General features: G+C 42.7%; 1 protein-coding gene across 4 annotated transcripts; it reads right to left on the reverse strand.

Annotated features, from left to right (window-relative positions):
- Window positions 1-135: 135 nt before the first annotated feature.
- LOC106561004 (E3 ubiquitin-protein ligase rfwd3.S) lies at window positions 136-20,838 on the reverse strand. 4 transcript variants are annotated; one of them, XM_014124531.3, is made up of 15 exons: window positions 20,745-20,838; window positions 20,364-20,449; window positions 19,612-19,735; window positions 14,979-15,267; window positions 14,593-14,843; window positions 14,448-14,506; window positions 12,058-12,267; window positions 11,566-11,657; window positions 11,322-11,436; window positions 10,855-11,080; window positions 10,527-10,677; window positions 10,127-10,303; window positions 9,591-9,805; window positions 4,306-4,523; window positions 136-971 (listed from the first exon to the last, which is right to left on the reverse strand). In XM_014124531.3, exons 3-15 carry the CDS (start codon window positions 19,709-19,711, stop codon window positions 828-830), a joined length of 2,247 nt encoding a protein of 748 aa, XP_013980006.2. In that variant the 5' UTR covers window positions 19,712-19,735; window positions 20,364-20,449; window positions 20,745-20,838; the 3' UTR covers window positions 136-827. The 4 variants fall into 4 exon arrangements, with proteins under 4 accessions (XP_013980006.2, XP_045544077.1, XP_045544078.1 ...); XM_045688121.2 differs by having other exon boundaries at window positions 19,589-19,735; XM_045688122.2 differs by lacking the exons at window positions 19,612-19,735; window positions 20,364-20,449; window positions 20,745-20,838 and adding an exon at window positions 16,875-17,219 and having other exon boundaries at window positions 14,979-15,281.
- Window positions 20,839-21,285: the final 447 nt, after the last annotated feature.

The following is a 21,285-nucleotide window of genomic DNA, read 5'->3' on the forward strand; positions in this document are numbered from 1 at the left end:
CCGACTCCTGTCAGCTCTTTTGTTTTTGACAAACCCCTGTACTATTACGGATATTTTGCCTATGAAAATATAAACTGATTGTTTACTGACCACTAAAATACAGTTCAAGACAGAATACAGACATGGTTGAAAACATTTGTGAAAAAAAGGTTTATGAAAATAACAATGGCATTAAACATTGAACCTGCAGGTGAGGCACAATCACAAGTCAAGATGAAAAATAACTAATGATTTATATTTTATTACATTACAAATTATACACAAACATTTGTTAAAATATACATGTATATACACAATTTCCTTGAACTTTAATATGGAAAATTAAACAATAATACCCAACCCGGAAAATTAAAAAAAAACGTTTTTTATTTAATGCAGCTTGTTGATCAGTTGTGCCAATCAGAATCCAGGAAATGTAACAAGCCATTGAGGTCCTGATTTTCATCCATGGAGCCATCTAACACCAGAGATGAAACATTGAAAAATTCGTCGGCATCATGGTTAACTGACAACACTAACTGATCATCACATGCATCAAAAAACAAGAAAGCAAAAGTCCATTTTTTGATAGGATGTTTTCTGATTGTTAATGTAAACATTTAGGGCAGAAGTGTATCTGTACAGGCACTCCAGTTATCAGTTCCTTCATAACACTGCAGCAGTGTGATGGCTCTCCAGTCCTGCTACCGCAATGCAAACCCAATAAAGGCTTATCTGTAGTGGCTTCGGGTAAGAAAAGGCTGTACTAAATGGATACCATTTATACAGTGCAGCAGCCACGCTACTCATACATGTTCTATGCTGGTGGTGTCCTCCATAATTCCTCCTCATTCCCACTTGTAAATTTTGAGCATCTTCTCAGTGAGAGAGGCCAGGTAACTGCCCTGGTTGACCTCAAATGGGCAGATGTCCAACACTGGGAGGTCAGCAGACAACTTCTGAATCAGGGATCCACTCCCTGCATCCCACACCTGGGGAAGAAAATGACATGATTAGAAACAATGGCTCAATGTGAAGCTCGAGACAGTTTGAATGATAGAACTATGCCCCAAATCAGAGAGTCAAGTATCTCACTATTATTGGTTTCTTACAACCACAAAACAGTTGAACCATTGGGGAAGAATCAATCTCAACAGTGGAGTAAAGTTTAACTGAGCCTAACTTCTAATAATAAACCAGACAACCTGGAAAAAGTGCTTGTTTTTTGTTGTTGCAGGCTGTCATCCACAATAGATCAAACAATGGGGTAATACAAAGTAAGGCCGGATGTCACGTAAAACAGATTTTAGTGGTCAAAGGTTAAATATGGTTAAAATGGGCATAATTGAAATAGTAATAGATTTAGGGCAAATATCCTGAAATTCTTAACTAAAACTGAGTAGATGATCAAACAGACTCAATGCATTAATACACAAAAGCACGTGGAGACGCCTTCAAATTAGTGGATTCAGATATTTCAGCCACACATCCATTGCAGACAGGTGTATTAAAAAAAATAGAGCACATAGCCATGCAATCGCCATAGACAAACATTTGCAGTAGAATAGCCTTACTGATGAGCTCAGTGACTTTCAACGTGATACCATCATAGGATGTCACCTTTCCAACAACTCAGTTCGTCAAACTTCTGCCCTGCTAGAGCTGCCCCGGTCAACTATAAGTGCTGTTATTGTGAAGTGGAAGAGTCTAGAGGCAACAACTGCTCAAACGCTAAGTGGTAGGCCACACGGGCTCACAGAATGGGACCGCCAAGTGCTGAAGCGTAAAAATAGTCTGCCCTGAGATGCAACACTCACTACTGAGTTCTAAACTGCCTCTGGAAGCAACTTCAGCAAAATAACTGTTCATCGTGCGCTTCATGTAATGGGTTTCCACGGCCGTGCAGCCACACTCAAGCCTAAGATCACTATGTGCAATTCCAAGCGTCGGCTGGAGTGGTGTAAAGCTCACCGCGATTGGAATATGGGGCAGTAGAAACATTCTCTGGAGTGATGAATCACACTTCACCATCTGGTAGTCTGACAGACAAATCTGGGTTTGAATGCATAGTGCCAACTGTGGAGTCTGGTGGAGGAGGAATAATGGTCTGGAATTGATTTTCATGGTTCGGGCTAGGCCCCTTAGTCTTAACGCTACATCATACAATGAATCTAGATGATACTGTGCTTTCAACTTTGTGGCAACAGTTTGGGGAAGGCCCTTTCCTGTTTCAACATGACAATGCCCACGAGCACAAAGCGAGGTCCATTCAGAAATGGTTTGTTGAGCTCAGTGTTGAAGAACTTGACTGGCCTGCAGAGGTCTGACCTCAACCCCATCAAACACCTTTGGGATGAATTGGAACGCCAACTGTGAGCCAGGCCTAATCGCCCAACATCAGTGCCTGCCATGACCTCAATAATACTTGTGGCTGAATGGAATTAAGTCCTGCAGCAATGTTCCAACATCTAGTAGAAAGCCTTCCCAGGAGAGTAGAGGCAGTTATAGCAGCAAAGGGTGGGGGACCAACTCCATATTAATGCCAATGATTTTGGATTGAGATGTTCCACGAGCAAGCGTCTACATACTTTTGGCCATGTAATAACAAAAAGCCTCAATTTTACAAACGCACAAAAAACATCTCTCCAATGTTGTGCACAAATTTGTTTCCATCTCTGTTAGTGAGCATTTCTCCTTTACCAAGATAGTCAAGCCACCTGACAGGTGTGGCATATCACAAATCTAATTAAACAGCATGTTCATTACACAGGTGCACACACCTTGAACTGGGGACAATAACATGCCACTAAAATGTACAGTTTTGGCACTAAACACAATACCACAGATGTCTCAAGTTGAGGTAGAGTGCAATTGTCATGGTGACTGCAGGAATGTCCATCAGAGCTGTTGCCAAATAATTTTACGTTAATTTCTCTATCATAAGCCACTTCCAACGTCGTTTTAGAGAATTTGGCAGTACGTCCAACCGGCCTCACAACCGCAGATGGCAGACAGTGTAGTGTGTATGGCGTCGTGCGGGCGAGCGGTTTGGCGTCAACGTTGTGAACAGAGTGCACCATGGTGGCGGTGGGGTTATGGTATGGGCAGGCACAAGCTACGGACAGACAGATACTGTGACGAGATCCTGAGGCCCATTGCCGTACCATTCATCCGCAGCCATCACCTCATGTTGCAGCATGATAATGCACGGCCCCATGTCGCAAAGAGCTATAGATAATTCCTGGAAGCTGAAAATGTCTCAGTTCTTCTATGGCCTGCATACTCACCAGACATGACACCCATTGAGCATGTTTGGGGATGCTCTGGATCAATAGCGTGTTCCAGTTCAAGCTAAATCCAGCAACTTCGCACAGCCATTGAAGAAGAGTGGGACAATATTACAAAGGCCACAATCAAAAGCCTGATCAACTCTATGCGAAGGACATGTGTCGCACTGCATGAAGCAAATGGTGGTCAAACCAGATACTAACTGGTTCTGATCCACGACCCTACCTTTTAGTTTTTTTTAAGTATCTGTGACCAACAGATGCATATCTGTACTCGCAGTCATGTGAAATCCATAGATTAAGGCCTAATGCATTTATTTAAATTGACTGAGTTCCTTATATGAACTATAAAATCGTAGAAATTGTTGCATGTTGCGTTTATATTAGTTTCCTGTAATTGAACATTGATGTGTTCAGCTACAGTTGTGGTCTGTAGTGCCACTTAGGACCAATCTCAGATGATGTAGACCCTCTCAGAAAACTGCAGGAGACCCCATTGACCCAGGAGAATGTTACCTCGTAAGATTGTGACTTTCTGGGCCAGAGAAATTGAAACTGTAATGGCATTTTTAAGTGGTAAAAATTACAAGCAGCCAAAAAGGACGGATGGTCGCAGATTCTATCCAAATTTACTGAGCAAGTCAATTCAAACATAAATCATACTTTAAATCTTAAATACATACACTATGGAATAAACATTTATAGTTGCTATTGGTGTAATTATTATCCTCGAAGCCATGCATATAAACAGATAAAGCATACAGCATGTTCCATCATATTGGTCAAACTTGGGCATTAACAAACCAAAATCATTTTTAGGCAGTGTAGATTCCCACTAACTACTCCCAATCTACTCAGAGACACTTCTGAACAATAAGCACATCATCTTGTGAGGATTAGACATTCTGGGGCAGAGATATTGGGGCCGATGTGTAAATGCAGTCAAAGTTGGCATTTTTTGGGGTAATGATGAATCTAAACCATATTAACTGAATAAAGTAAAAATACACACAAAATTGCATCCATGCCAGTGGCTCACCATGGTGGAGTTGGTGGCCTCGTCCCCGGCACACACCAGAGTGGAGCCCTCCCCGGCCGGGCTTCTGAACACGGCATTCTTGGTGAGCAGCTTGCAGGAGGAGCCAGCGCTGAATGTCTGGACTGGGTAGCAGGAACACGAAGGTTCCTGAGCTGCGTCCTGCTGGGGGGTCCTGTTCAGCTCCATCAGAACACAGCGCAGCAATGGCTTGGAGCGCCCTGGACGGGATCAAACACAGAGACTGTCAGTCTAAATACGAGAGCTAGTGGGCACCTACCCTGGTCCTGGAGAGCTAATGGGGAGTACAGGCTTTTGTTACAGCCCAGCACAAGCTAGAACAAAACACCTGCTTAGGGATATTAGAATTAATCCTTCAGCAAACAGATGCCAGGACAACAAAGACCCAGTACTAAGCAGACAAATATGCCTATAGATCTTATTACATATACAGTACCAGTCTAAAGTTTGGACACCTACTAATTCAAGGGTTTTCCTTTATTTTTACTATTTTCTTCATTGTAGAATAATAGTGAAAGACATTAAAACTATGAAATAACATACAGAATCATGTAGTAACCAAAAAAAATATATATATTTTATATTTGAGATTCTTCAAAGTAGCCACCCCTTGCCTTTATGACAACTTTGTACACTCTTGGCATTCACGCAACCAGCTTCACCTGGAATGCTTTTCCAACAGGCTTGAAGGAGTTCCCACATATGCTGAGCACTTGTTGGCTGCTTTTCCTTCACTATGCGGTCCAACTCATCCCAAACCATCTCAATTTGGTGATTGTGGAGGCCAGGTCATCTGATGCAGCACGCCATCACTCTCCTTCTTGGTCAAATAGCCCTTACACAGCCTAGAGATATGTTGGGTCATTTATTTATTTCATCACATTCCCAGTGGGTCAGAGGTTTACATACACTCAATTAGTCTTTGGTAGCATTGCCTTTAAATTGTTTCACTTGGGTTAAACGTGTCGGGTAGCCTTACACAAGCTCACCACAATAAGGTGGGTGAATTTTGGCCCATTCCTCCTGACAGAGCTAGGCCACCTTGCTTGCACACACTTTTTCAGTTCTGCCCACAAATGTTCCAATAGGATTGAGGTCAGGGCTTTGTGACAGCCACTCCAAAACCTTGACTTTGTTGTCCTTAAGCCATTTTGGCACAACTTTGGACGTATGCTTGGGGTCATTGTCCATTTGGAAGACCCATTTGCGACCAAGTTTTAACTTCCTGACTGATGTCTTGAGGTGTTGCTTCAACATATCCACATAATTTTCCATCCTCATGATGCCATCTATTTTGTGAAGTGCACCAATCCCTCCTGCAGCAAAGCACCCCACAACATGATGCTGCCACCCCCGTGCTTCACGGTTGGGATGAGGTTCTTCAGCCTGCAAGCCTCCCCCTTTTTCCTCCAAACATAACGATGGTCATTATGGCCAAACAGTTCTATTTTTGTTGTTTCGTCAACCAACATTTCTCCAAAAAGTACAATCTTTGTCCCCATGTGCAGTTGCAAACCGTAGTCTGGCTTTTTTATGGCGGTTTTGGAGCAGTGATTTCCTCCTTGCTGAGCGGCCTTTCAGGTTGTCGATATTGGACTCGGTTTACTGTGGAGATAGATACTTTTGTACCCGTTTCCTCCAGCATCTTCACAAGGGCCTTTGCTGTTGTTCTGGGATTGATTTGCACTTTTCGCACCAAAGTACGTTGATCTCTAGGAGACAGAACACGTCTCCTTCCCGAGCGGTATGATGGCTGCCTGGTCCCATGGTGTTTATACTTGCGTAGTACTGTTTGTACAGATGAACGTGGTACCTTCCGGCATTTGGAAATTGCTCCCAAGGATGAACCAGACTTGTGGAGGTCTACAATTTATTATCTGAGGTCTTGGCTGAATTCTTTCGATTTTCCAATGATATCAAGCAAAGAGGCACTGAGTTTGAAGGTAGGCCTTGAAATACATCCACAGGTACACCACAAATTTACTCAAATTATGTCAATTAGCCTGTCAGAAGCTTCTAAAACCATGACATAATTTTCTGGAATTTTTCAAGCTGTTTAAAGGCAGTCAACTTAGTGTATGTAAACTTCTGACCCACTGGAATTGTGATACAGTGAATTATAAGTGAAATATTCTGTCTGTAAACAATTGTTGGAAAAATGACTTGTGTCATGCACAAAGTAGATGTCCTAACCGACTTGCCAAAACTATATTTTGAAATTTGTGGAGTGGTTGAAAAACGAGTGTTAATGACTCCAACCTAAATGCATGTAAACTTCCGACTTCAACTGCATCTTGGGCTCAAGTAGACATACAAATGCTCCCGTTGACTGGGCCTCCTTCAGAGTGCTAAGAATCAAATGCACAAGTTTGATCAGGCAATCCAAATCAGATTACTATTTAAATGCAGTCAGAGAGAACCTAAACAACCCTACCAAGTTCTAGATGCTAATCAAATCAGTGTCAGGTTCTAATGTAGCCTCTGGCCTTCCTGGCCATTTAATGATGATTCTAATCAAGTGAAAGATAAAACCCCATACAATATTAGCTTTAACAACCACTTCATATCTGCTGGTTCAGTTTTTAATAATGGTGGGGCCCAGGCCTCTAATGTAAGCTCTGTTACAGTCAACTATGATATAGGCCCTCATGGGAACCATTTTAACTTTGAGCCTGTTTCTTATACTGATGTCTATAAAGCATTAAAGGCAATATACACTAAAAAGGCTGCAGGTCCAGACAACCTGGACCCCTACCTCTTAAAGATAGCAGCTGGTATTATTACTGAACCTGAGGCTCACATTTTCAACCTCAGTCGCTTGACCAATTCCATACCCAGCATTTGGAAATCAGCTTATGTCATCCCACTGCTAAAGGGTGGAGATCCCTCAGATGCTAATAACTAGCGTCCTAACTCCCTATCCGGGGCAAAGTCTAGGAATCCCTAGTGATCTAAAATTATTATTTTTTTTTAAACGTACTGAGCAGTGTTCAGTCTGGCTTTAGATCGGGGCACAGCACCACAACTGCAGCTATGGCAAATCATTAATGCACTTGATAAAAAGCAACATTGTGCTGCTCGGTTTGTGGATTTATCAAAGACCTTTGATTCCATTGACCATGAATTGTTGCTAGCTAGACTCAGAAACATTGGTTTCAGTGAAGGGGCAGCAAATGTGCAGATGATAGTCATATATTCATGTGCGCCTTCTCTGGTTCAGGCTGTTGAAGAGCTCCAGACTGCTTTTCAGTCACTGCAGGCCTCCCTTTATGGTCTCAAACGGGTCTTGAATGTACAAAAAACTAAATTCATGACCTTTACCAGAGCTAGAACTCTCAGAAGGTTAGCATTGTCACATCTGGTGGCTTATCCACTGAAAAAGTGTCATCCTACAAACACCTAGGTATTTGGTTGTATGGAAAGTTGTCCTTTAAAGTTCATGTGGATAATCTTGTGACAAAGCTTAAATTGAGTTTATTTTTGTAATAAGGCTTGCTTCCCACTTATGGCTAGAAAGAAGCTTGTTCAGGCCACTTTTCTCTCTAATTGATTATGGTGACTTGTTGTATATGCATGCAACCTCCTCCGTCTTACAGAGACTGGACACTTTTTATCATGCATCTTTGTATTTTATTACAAATGCCAAGTCACTCACCCACCATTACACCTTGCACCAAATGGTAGGTCAGACCTCAATTTACACATTTACTCAATGCACAGAAAGACACATTTGTATGTGTTCATCTACAAAGCCCTTTTGGGTAAACTCCCTCTTTACCTCTGTAGTCTGGTCTCCTACACCACCAGCAGTTACCATACCCGGTCTGCTAGGTGGTTACTACTTAAATACCCAGGACATTCACAGTATTAGGCAAGACTGCCTTCTCTTCTTGTGCACCAGAGGCATGGAATAGTCTACAATCCATGCTTCATCTAGATATGTTAGAGCCACTGAATGAATTTAAAATATTGATGGGAGACTGTTACAGAGTGTAAATGCTTTTTTTAGGCTGGATTATGTTGTGTTTTAATTATGTAATGTATTAATAATTGCTGGCTTCTTGGCCAGGAATCCCTTGAAAAAGAGACTCTGGGTCTCAATGGGCTTTTCCTATTTATTTATTTATATATATATATATATATATATATAAATATAAATAAATATAAATAACTAGGAAAAGCCCATTGAGACCCAGAGTCTCTTTTTCAAGGGATTCCTGGCCAAGAAGCCAGCAATAATTAATACATTATATATATATACACATACATACATATATATAAATAATCACACTACCGTTCAAAAGTTTAGGGTCACTTAGAAATGTCCTTGTTTTTGAAAAAAATAAACGCACATTTTTTGTCCATTAAAATAACATCAAATTGATCAGAAATACAGTGTAGACAGTCATTTTCAACATGAACTATTGTAGCTGGAAAAGGCAGATTTTATGGAATATCTACATAGGCGTACAGAGGCCCATTATCAGCAATCATCACTCCTGTTTTCCAATAGTACTTTGTGTTAGCTTATCCAAGTTTATAATTTTAATAGGCTAATTGATCATTAGAAAACCCTTTAGGGTTTTTCATCTTGCTCAGATATGCACAAGGGCCTCCCACTCCTCTTTCCATTCTGGTTAGGGCCAGTTTGCGCAGTTCTGTCAAGGGAGTAGTACACAGCGTTGTATGAGATCTTCAGTTTCTTGGCAATTTCTCGCATGGAATAGCCTTCATTTCTCAGAACAAGAATAGCCTGACGAGTTTCAGAAGAAAGTTTAGTTTCTGGCCATTTTGAGCCTGTAATCAAACCCACAAATGCTGATGCTCCAGATACTCAACTAGTGTAAAGGAGGACAGTTTTATTGCTTCTTTAATCAGGACAACAGTTTTCAGCTGTGCTAACACAATTGCCAAAGGGTTTTCTAATGATCAATTAGCCTTTTAAAATGATAAACTTGGATTAGCTAACACAACATGCCATTGGAACACAGGAGTGATGGTTGCTGATAATGCGCCTCTGTAGATATTCCATTTAAAAAAAATATATATATATAAAAAAAACAGCTACAATAGTCATTTACAACATTAATGTCTACACTGCATTTCTAACCAATTTGATGTTATTTTAAAATGGACAAAATTATAATTTGCTTTTCTTTCAAAAACAAGGATATTTCTAAGTGACCCCAAACTTTTTAACGGTAGTGTATTGACACACACACTTATTTAGGCCCTTCATAGTCCTCCCCAGGATGGTATAGTCTCACCTGGTCTGTAGGTGACCAAACAGTGTCTGCTCTCTGGCTGCACCTGGATGTCTGTGCAGCCTCCTGTCTCCAGGGGCAACATGTGGGGTCTGTAAGTGGTCCCATCTACTTGCTCCCAGAAGCAGCCCCCATCCAGAGAGCCTGCGATGAGGCCACCACATGGGAACGAGCTGGAGGCGGCGCGAGGCACATAGGACAGGGATGCCACGGGACACCTGGGAGAAGCCAAAGGTCATGGTTGGTGCCTGTGGTTTTAAAAATCACACTGCATACTAAAATTGTATAACATATTACACTATGTGAATTACATTTCACACACACCATATAAATGAATATTCATTCAACCATCTTTGAAAATGAGTAACAAAACAAATAAAATACAAAATCTATGCCCAGAAATGTACCTGGTCAGATCCTGTTGTGAAGAAGGTAAAACTCTGCTTCCTACCTAGGTTATATTGACAGGTGTAGTTCAAACTGTGATGTCGAATACAGACTAGATGACCTTTGCCCCCTGGCCTGGCTGTCAGACTGACCTGGAACCTAGCGGCTGTAGCTCCTGGACATGTGTGCTGGTGTCCCTGGTGTCATACACCAGCACGGAGCCGTTACTGAGACCAGCATACACATAGTTGTTGTTGTCCAGGCACCAGCAGCAGCTCCACACTGGTTTACCTGTATTGTAGGTCTGCACCACTGTGTTGGTCATTAGACTGCAGGAGAATAATGGTACAGTTAGGATATTAGATTGAGAAGGAAAGATACTGTCCTAATTAACCATCAAGGGTTTTGTTATCGATATTTGGTCTGAATGGTTCTTGCAACTCAGAAAAGGTCAATGTTCTTCTCCATCAGAGCCTGGGGCTATAAGGTCAACACCATTCTGGAACACACTGTCCTGATAAATCTCTCTGCTTGGACAGACTATCTGGTTACCTGGTGAGTTTTATGGTGTTGTCCAGGGCAGCGGAGAGCAGGAGGCTGTCGGCCTGTCTGTTGAAGGCCAGGCCTCTGATCTGTTTGACATGGATGGGAATGTACTGGCAGGCCTTCAGATTCCCTGTGCTCACCTTCTTCACCCCGCAGCCTGGCAGGTAGACACAGAGGGAGGAGGGGGAAGAGAGAGCAAAGGTAGAGAAATTATTCCAAGAGGTAGCAAATACTTCCCTTTGATATTTTCACATCTATACAATCTGTGCAAAAAAAACAAACGTTCACAGCTATTTTGTACTGAAAGCATATCAAAGCTTATCAAAGGTCTTACCGGGCACCAGGGTAGTGTGTGGGGAGGGCTGAGAGGCCAGCAGGCAGCTGAGGGGTTCACAGTAGGACAGCACCCTGCATCCCCCCACCTGGGACACCAGCACGGCCGTGAAGAAGACGTAGTGGCCCCCCTGGGTGCTGTCCTGTCTCTGAGAGAGCCCAGAGAGAGAGGCCCTTGAGCTCTGAGAGGGCCCACAGCCAGGCTGGGCCATCAGCGTCTTCAGCTCCTGACAGAGGTAGAAGGAAGAAAAAAAAAGTGACGCACCTGCACTGTTCAATACCAATGGAAGTCAAGTTAAGAATAGCAGATAGAGTATGTGATCAGAAAAACATTGAAAGTCAGCATACAATCATCATAGTGGATTTAGGGGTAGATTAATCTCAATGATTACGGCTCGGTATTCTAGTCCACCTGATAAATGGATGGGAGACTGGGGGATGACCGGTAAAGCAATGGGAATAAAGTACCTGTAGCTGCTTGTGCAGTTTCCCACATTCGTCTGTCATCACCTGCAGTTGTAGTCGGCACTGCGCTGACTCCAGTTCAGCCTTTCGACGCAGTGAATGCTCTTGCTCCAGTGACCTGCACACAACAACGCATTCAGACAGACAGACTCACTCTCAACAGCTTCCTACAGTAGTGAATCAGGTCAGATCCATGCCAATATCAGCAGATCAGAAAGTAAACTAAAGAGGTGCGCAGCTACTTTACCTCTTCATACTCTCCTGCTCAGTGTTATCCAGAGCCCTCAGCTTGCGCGCGTACAGGAGGACGATATCGGCGCGCTTGGCCTTCTTGTTACACTGCAGACATACAGCAGAAGATCATTACAAGAGCCAGATGGAGTCTGATGGGACGCCTTCACGTCACTGTCTGCATATTAAGTCAATTGTTTTTTGGGGGTCATATTTTATGGCGGTATTTTCTCAGATTTAAGTAATTCAGAGGGGATTTCTTAAGTTTCGACTCATTTTTGAATGCTTGAGGAAACTGCGTCTCCAGCACAGTTTCCACCTGGTGCCAGTCACCACAGTGGAAGTAGGAGCTCGTTTTTTCCGCTTAGGATGGAATAGATGTTCCTTTCTTTCAAATGCTGAGCGCAAACCTTTTTAATTTTCCTGTTCATAGTGGAACAAGGAGTAATTCCAGTCCTCTTCCCCCCCAGACATACCAAGGCTGACAGACAGACATGAAGACACTGACCTGGGGACACTTGGCTCCCTGGCCCTGGCCCTTCACCCAGCGGTCGATGCAGGTGTAGCCAAAGAGATGTCCGCAGCGCAGGGTGGCCAGCCGATGCTCCCCTGACGTGGTCCAGGGCTCAAAGCAGATGGAGCAGGTCTCCCCTTCCCCCTCGTCCCCCTGGGACAATCGAAGGGCCGGTGCACTGGAGGCTAGTGGGTCTGATACAACCTAAAAGGGGACAGAGATGATGCATGACATTTCTGACAGTGCATGGGAATAAATAAAAATGGCACACAATGCTACTAGAGAAACTGCACTAACGAGCTAATCACCACCAGCTGCATTAAGTACTGCAGTGCATCTCCTCATGGACTGCACCAGATTAGCCCGTTCTTGCTGCGAGATGTTACCCCACTCTTCCACCAAGGCACGTGCAAGTTCCCAGACATTTCTGGGGGGGAATGGCCCTAGCGCTCACCCTCCGATCCAACAGGTCCCAGAGGTGCTCAATGAGATCCAGGCTCGTCGCTGGTCATGGCAGAAAACTGACATTCCTGTCTTGCAGGAAATCACGCACAAAATGAGCAGTATGGCTGGTGGCATTGTCATGCTGGAGGATCATGTACTCCCACTCCAGAGTACAGGCCTCAGTGTAATGCTCATTCCTTCGACGATAAACGTGAATCCGACCATTACCCCTAGTGAGACAAAACCGCGACTCGTCAGTGAAGAGCAGTGGACCAGCGACGATGGGTTTGTGCCCATAGGCGACGTTGTTGCCGGTGATGTCTGTTGAGGACCTGCCGTACAACAGGCCTACAAGCCCTCAGTCCAGCCTCTCTCTGCCTAATGCAGACAGTCTGAGCACTGATGGAGGGATTGTGCGTTCCTGGTGTAACTCGGGCAGTTGTTGTTGCCATCCTGTACCTGTCCCGCAGGTGTGATGTTCGGATGTACCGATCCTGTGCAGGTGTTGTTACATGTGGTCTGCCACTGCGAGGACGATCAGCTGTCCATCCTGTCTCCCTGTAGCTCTGTCGTAGGCATCTCACAGTACGGACATGGCAATTTATTGCCCTGGCCACATCTGCAGTACTCATGCTTCCTTGCAGCATGCCTAAGGCCCGTTCACACAGATGAGCAGGGACCCTGGGCATCTTTCTTTTGATGTTTTTCAGAGTCACTAGAAAGGCCTCTTTAGAGTCCTACGTTTTCATAACTGTGACCTTAATTTCCTACCGTCTGTAAGCTGTTAGTGTCTTAATGACCGTTCCACAGGTGCATGGTCATTAATTGTTTATGGTTCATTGAACAAGCATGGAAACAGTGTTTAACTTCACTAGGGTAGGGGGCAGCATTTGGAATTTTGGATGAAAAGCGTGCCCAAATTAAACTGCCTGCTACTCAGGCCCAGAAGCTAGGATATGCATATAATTTGGATAGAAAAAACTCCAAAGTTTCCAAAACTGTTAAAATAATGTCTGAGTATAACAGAACTGATATGGCAGGCGAAAACCTGAGGAAAATCCATCCAGAAAGTACTATTATTTTGAAAGGCTGTTTTTCCATTGAAAGACTTAAGACCCAGTTCACTATCTCTATGGCTTCTTCTACATGTGGCCAGTCTTTAGGCATTGTTTCAGGCTTTTACTCTGAAAAATGAGGGAGATACAGCAGTTTCAATGAGTGGACAGTGGACATTTCCAGACATGAGTCCAGCGTGTAATCGGGAGTGCGCCTTTCTTGTTTCTCCTTTTCTATTGACGAAGCTTTTGTCCGGTTGAAATATTGATTATTTATGACAAAAGCAACCTGAAGATTGATTTTAAACATTGTTTGACATGTTTCTACGAACTTTTATTGTACTATTTTGACTTTTCGTCTGGATGTTGAGAGCGCGCTTTGTGCCTTTGGATTACTGAACTAAACGCACCAACAAAACGGAGGTTTTTGGACATAAAGAGGGACATTATCAAACAAAACGAACATTTGTGTAACATGGAGTCCTGGGAGTGCCACCAGATGAAGATCAAAGGTAAGTGATTAATTTAGTCCCTACTTCTGACTTTTGTGAGTCCTCTCCTTGGCTGGAAATGTCTGTATGTTTTTTTGTGGCTAGGTGCTGTCCTAACATAATCGCATGGTGTGCTTTCGCCATAAAGCCTTTTTAAAATCTGACACAGCGGCTGGATTAACAAGATGTTTATCTTTAATCCCATGTATAACACTTGTATCTTTCATCAATGTCCCAGTGATACCAGAGAAGTTAAACCCTTTTCAATGAAGATCTGTGAAGTTATTTGGATTTTTACGAATTATCTTTGAAAAACAGAAGTTTATTTTTTTGCTGAGTTTAGTATGCCCATCCAAGAGTGTAGGCCCATCACTGGCAATGAATGTGGTCTTACCTCAGGATTCACTTGATTTCCAGTCACGGTCCTCGCAGCCTCTGTGGTTGCATTATAATCTATACACAGGATGGCATGGTGAGATTAACTCTATAGGTTACAGTGGAAAATGGCTATGTATTGATCAGACTTGAGCTTGGTTTACCTGAAGAATAAAGGCCTTCGGGTTGCGTGACTGCAACTGTAGAGTTTGGACGATGGCTGGAGGGAACGGCCGAGTTGGGAGGGTCTGCTGCTGGCCCCGGGGGATCTGCCTCATCCTCCGACTCGCTCACCTCCGTCGTACTCCCAGAGTCGCCCTCGGCCTGGTTGGCTGCAGGGACTCGCAGCAGGAAATCGAGGAAGCTGCTAGCACGAGCAGCGGTCTGGGTGGAGTTGTGCTCCCCGAGGCCTGGCCTTTAACCACACAGAGACAATACAGGTACAATCAATGGGTATAACATGGGGTGAAATAGGTACTCAATGAAGCATACAATTATGTCTCCAGTATGGCTACACAGTTTAGAGGGAATCCAGTCCAACCATAACTACCTGGCTCGCCGCTGCCTCAGGGTGGCTGCTGTGGTGACCCTGGGCTCAATATGACCCTCCATTCTGATCCTGGATCCAAGTTGACCCTCCACTCTGACTCTGTTCTGACTGAACGCCCAGGTGTTCGGGAGCCGCGGTGGGTCACAGGGAGCTGCGTCTGCCTCGTCCTCTGTTTCACTGCCAGAGTCAGGGATGATGATAGGGAGATCTACCTGGTCTGCCACAACATCTGGCTCCCTACTGGGGCCCCCCAGCTGCAAGTCCACCTCCATCGCCTCCATCTCACGACCTATGGGTGGGGGGCTAAAAATTAATTTACTTCAATAGGCAGGATAACCCAACTGCCTGAGATGTTTACAAAATGATTTCCCTCTTGACTTCAGTGTTCTCAGACACTAGCGTAGCCAACGGTTTTAATTGCAAGCAAATGTGAGTACAGTGCACCAATTCTGACTGAAGCCACAAAGGGTGACAACAAATCAGGTTATGTAACTTGCATGCAATGCTAACTTTTGCTATAAATGCCTCGTGGCTTAGTTTAACTGTCGTACCCCATCAGAACCCAAAATATAAGGATGTTTTACTCCAATGTGTGTAAACAAACGTCATATCCTCATAACAAGGTTAAAACTTTAATGTTGATATCATGACTGCTAAGTCCTTGCATCCATAACGCGGTCTATGAATTTGAGCGTGATTACTTTTGACCAAAACAGTGGCGGGGATTCGCTTTGTTATTGTTAGAAACTGCAAATTGGCCGTTTTAAGGTAAAAAGTTAGCTGATAATAGACATAGCTAACTGGTAGCTAACAATTATAACGTTAGTTAGTTAGCCACGTGCCATTGCTAACTATATAGCTAGTTACCGTGCCATAGCCGGCTGCTAGCTACACAGGTTGAGCGAAAGATGACTCAGAACAGGATTACCGATGCAGGTTTTGGAACTGGCAAGTAGCCAACGTTACATTGAGAGACTAGCTGAAGTCAACTCCATGGTGAACGAAGTTTACATTGGCGGAAGCCAAAGCAAAGGCCGCTCTGCTAGCTACAGTACCGTTAGCTACTTGAAGCAGCTAGCTAAAGTACATTAACAACTTGATTATTTGGTGACAGTCTCGAATATGATTAATGAAATAACGTTACCACATGGTTTTCATAACTATATACTTTTTGGGAAATAGCCTAAATTAGCTAGAATGATAACGTTAGCTAGCCAGTTCACCGCAGATCAGTCTCTTCCTGCTGGCAGTGTTGCCAAATATTTTTTATAACTAAACCATCCATTGCTTCTTCTTAGGTAGGGTTTGGCGGAGGTTGGAATCCATAGTGCATTACATTACCGACACATACTGTACCGGAGTGTGGGCCAGAGACAGGGAGAAACTAAATCCTACCTGCCCGCCTAGTTGCTCTTAAAAAAAATATAACATATGAGACTACATCTAATTACGTTCTACAATATACTATTTCATTTGCTGTGTCCCCTTCTCTCTCTCTCTCATTAGACCTCAGCCTCTCTCTTTCCCTCCGATACTGCCAATACTGTAACTACACATGCGCCACGGTCTCTGCCTTCTGGCAATAATCACACTTTCCTGTTGGATCCTTTCCTATCACATGTAAAGTCTTATTCAACCGACTGTGTCCCACTCGTAATCATGTAAACAAAAAAAATAGCCTCCTCTCTTCTGTCACATCCTCTCGTCCTCCCCGACTTCTCTGTACCTAAAATAAATACATGTCTGCCCTTAGTATCTCTATTCCACTGCTCCTGCCATCTCTGCACCATCACTGTCCAGATCAGGCTTTTTGCCTTGTTCATTGAAACGACAACATCAATATCCCTGCTTAAATTAGTTGCATGGGCAGTGCAGCATCTCACATCTACTTCTTACCTTGAAATATTGCGTGTGACCCAAACTATCCTTGCCAGTGTAAAACTTCGTCGGTTACCATGAAAACAGTTCAACTACATTGCTTTTATCTTCAACGGTAAGACATTTGGTGTAATAATCTGATCGCAGTCATAGTTTCTTTGCTATCCCCATTGTCTTTTTTTTTTCTTCTTCTGTGGGTTTTATGGCGGATAACAACCCGAAAATGTGTATTGCCGCCACCAACTGGACGGGTTGAAAAACCAAAACAAGGTAAAAAGAAAATCCATATGTTATAGGGAAACAAATTTAATCGACCCAAATTAAGAGTCCGTACATTGACAAAAACAAAACTCCCACTTCTTCCTTCTTTCAAATCTCCATATCTCCCTTCTCAGGCTCTTGGGCCTGAGAGGGTGGTATGGTTTGTGACAATGTTCCATGCCAGGGTTGGGGAGTAATGGATTACATGTAATCTGTTACATTTCAGGGATTACAAAAAAAGGGTAATCAGCAAAAATATTGTAATCAGATTACAGATACTTTTGAAAAAGTAGATGATTACTTTGAGGATTACTTTTAAATTCAGAAAGGATGTTTGTGTGATAAAAATCTTTGATACTTCTCGGTTTTCTCAATGACATTCAAATCAACATTGAAAAAAGGCACAAGTTTCAGTTTGTTCCACCTGAGCGAGTCTGACCACAAGTCAGAGACCACTATGTTGACACACCAAATGGGTTTGATGGATTGCAGGAAAAGAGCAGGAATAGGCTTTTGTAGGCTTTCGGTCTAAGCTATGTCTTCCAATGGTGCGACTGCTGTCGGCATCCAAAGATTATCCAACTTGAATAAACACTTGGATGTAAGGATGACAGCTGTGGTGTAGTCTTGCGGCGATACGGGGAGTAATGGATTACATGTAATCTGTTACATTTAAGGGATTACAAAAAAAAAGGGTAATCAGCAAAAATATTGTAATCAGATTACAGATACTTTTGAAAAAGTAGATGATTACTTTGAGGATTACTTTTAAATTCAGAAAGGATGTTTGTGTGATAAAAATCTTTGATACTTCTCGTTTTTCTCAATGACATTCAAATCAACATTGAAAACAGGCACAAGTTTCAGTTTGTTCCACTTGAGCGAGTCTGACCACAAGTCAGAGACCACTATGATGACACACCAAATGGGTTTGATGGATTGCAGGAAAAGAGCAGGAATAGGCTTTTGTAGGCTTTCGGTCTAAGCTATGTCTTCCAATTGTGCGACTGCTGTCGGCATCCAAAGATTATCCAACTTGAATAAACACTTGGATGTAAGGATGACAGCTGTGGTGTAGTCTTGCGGCGATACGGATATAATTTATTATTGATATCTACACAGCGCATTGATGTGAATCACACTTTTTTTTTTGTTCTGTTAAAGATCTACTACTCACCCTTGACCCGTCTTCCTCTACTTTCTTCACTACTCTAACCCTGGAAACCACAACCTGCCTCTCTCACACGGGACATTTCTGATCCACAGCCCAATGGGCACCCTTACAATTACAACATACCACTACTTTCCCCAATGCTACACATTCCCTTGTCTCATGCCCTTCTGCACACTTCTCACATCTGTAACAACATAATGTATTCGGCACAAAAGCTCGTACAGGTTAACATCACTTTCCTTACTGTATTCTGACAGTTTTCGGCATGTGTCCGAAAGTGATTGATGACCTCTTTTATGTGTCATGTGGTTATGCCCATATATGTACATCCTGTCCGGATGTTCTCACGCTATTGAGTGGGTGTTCATGTAACCTGATAGTGCAGCTCTTCCTTTGAAGTAAAGAATGTGTTTGCACTAAAGCTGTCATGGTGATTGATGTGTAGTGACCTTGTTGACCTGTGGAATGTGTTTGAACATTTGAAAGAGTAGGGAAATGTTGTAGTGAACTTATGGCTCTGCTTTTTAGGGATCTTGTATATGAAACAGTAATTTCCGGGGTAGGTCAGCCGGAGTATAAGTAAGATCTGTGAAAACTACGAGTGCCAAGAAACCTCAAGAGAGCTAAACCACAGAAGACTCTAAAGAAGAAAGAAATAAAACATGGCTCCTAGACCAATTGTCGGTGTATTGTGTCCTTCGTGTCATGAACACAATGACAAAACCATCAAAGCCATTCTTTGTGATGCCCCTGATTGTTTTAATGATGTGCTGGATATGAGTGACGGACATATGGGTTACATTTTCCAACCGGACGATTCAACGGTGAAGATTTTCACAAGCAGCTGCCTCATCACCCTTTTTCAACTAAAAACAGGGAGTTTTTCTCTTGCATTGCGGATGAGAGAATGGCTTAAGATAAGACTATGTCAGATCAAACAGGCCCTGAGTGGAACAACCCTGCCGGGGTACGCATTGGAAGAGGTGATTTGATTTGAAAGCCATAAGAATCTCGTCAGTGGCATATAGTCCAGAATCCAAAGTGACAATTTTAGGTTGTGCCGAATTCAATAGTTCAAATGCAACCAAATCAGTTAGTTCATATGTATTTTCAAAAGCCTGCACAGAGGTCAACTATTTTGTGTCTGTCTTTAGCTTCAGGTGGGGAGATTATCATGAAGTCCTTGACATGATGAAACAAGTGGAAAATATTTTCCAACATCGTGAACATTTACGTCGATGGGCCCTTCTATCCTTAAGACAGAACCTGGGCCTAAAGGCAAGAAGGTTGATCTAACCTGGAATAGAAAACATACGAAACCTGGATGGAGCGGGATATCATGCGGGGAAGAGACAATGTCTGAACCGGGCACATCTTGATGATGGTGATTTAGAGACTGATGGGGGTTTTGGTTTACCATAGATCCTTCCCCAGGCTTTTTTCTCTAAGAAAGGAATTAAAGAATAATAACATATAAACATGTATATGTACTATTGTTCAATAAAAACGTGTAATATGTATGCATTCGGTACTAAAGATTTAAAAAATGTAATTTACATTGAATGAAATATCCGGCTGTCTCTCTGTCTATGTACCTCGAAAGGGGGGGGGGGGATACCCAAACATATAAGGATACCCAGACAACAGTTGTCTTTTTCCAGAGGCTCTCATGATCCCCACCCCCAACTGTGAACGTGTGTGTGTGTGTGTGTGTGTGTGTGTGTGTGTGTGTGTGTGTGTGTGTGTGTGTGTGTGTGTGTGTGTGTGTGTGTGTGTGTGTCGTGTGTGTGTGTGTGTGTGCGTGTGTGCGTGTGTGTGTGTGGTTACATGCAGGGAAACTTACTGACAACAGTATTTTCCATCAACAAAATAATTATAAATATAAACATTTAAAGGATATTAAAGTGTAGTATTGTATGATAATATGTAGGATTTATATAAAAGTTTAGTAAAAAAAAACATTCCGGCATAGTTTGATATTGTATAGTGCACTTTTAATAATTGTGACATGTTTACATTTATGTATTAACATTTTAGAAGGGGGGAAAAAATGATTTTAAAATTGTATTTACCTTCAAGGGGCTGAAATATCCGGCTCCTTATGTCTCTGTGTGTCCAGGCTAAAGGCTAAAGGCTTCAGGGGGGAGAGGTGTCAGGTCTGTGGGGGGGTAACACCCAGAGACAGAGAGAGAATCCTGAAAACCTTATTTTATATGAGTACAATCTTTCCTACAACCGACAATTATAAATATAAACATTTCAAGGATATTAAAGTGTAGTATTGTATGATAATAATAAATATATCCTGTATATACATTACATTGTTTTGTGAAAAAAAACATTCTGGCTTGGTTGAATATTGTATAGTAAAATTGTTTAAATAATTTTAACATGTTTAAAAGGTCTGTACTAAAGATTTAGTATTAAATAAAGGGTTTAAAATTGTATCTTACCTTTAATGAATGTAATCTCTATGTCTCTCTCTCTGTATATGTCTGTCTTCAAGAGGTGTTTTTCTCAACACAAGAGAAAGGATTCCGGGAAAGGGGGGGGGGGGGGGGGGGGGGTGTGTGTGTGTGTGTGTGTGTGTGTGTGTGTGTGTGTGTGTGTGTGTGTGTGTGTGTGTGTGTGTGTGTGTGTGTGTGTGTGTGTAGGAACCAATGGTTTTTAAACCTGTCGAACCTCTCACCTTCCAAAAGACTTCTCAGCATTTCCCGGGGTGGGGTCAACAAAAGGTTTACACCCCTTACACCCCAGGAGAGCACCTCACAAATGTTTGAAAAACTGTTTTGATGTGGTCTCCAGGGGTGTCTGTCGCAGTCAATCAAGCCATCCTCTTTTTGAAAGGGTCATTTTACTCTTTAAGATGGGCCCTTTACTTGACTTAAACAGATCCATTTTACCCCCCTTAATAATGAATGCAGTGGGCTAAATCAGGTGTTTCTTGGTGGTCTTAAACAAATCTACTGTGAAACAAAAGTATACACCTCACAC

Source organism: Salmo salar, chromosome 10 (assembly GCF_965601325.2).
Source record: "Salmo salar chromosome 10, fSalSal1, whole genome shotgun sequence".
Taxonomy (NCBI): domain Eukaryota; kingdom Metazoa; phylum Chordata; class Actinopteri; order Salmoniformes; family Salmonidae; genus Salmo; species Salmo salar.

Coding starts and splice junctions, on each gene's coding strand:
- LOC106561004 (XM_014124531.3), bottom strand. CDS start 19,711: ATGGTAAACCAAAACCCCCATCAGTCTCTAAATCACCATCATCAAGAT. Junction 15,268..19,611: donor TGATATCCCGCTCCATCCAG/GTTTCGTATGTT, acceptor CCCCACCCATAG/GTCGTGAGATGGAGGCGATG. Junction 10,304..10,526: donor AACACCATAAAACTCACCAG/GTAACCAGATAG, acceptor ATTCTCCTGCAG/TCTAATGACCAACACAGTGG.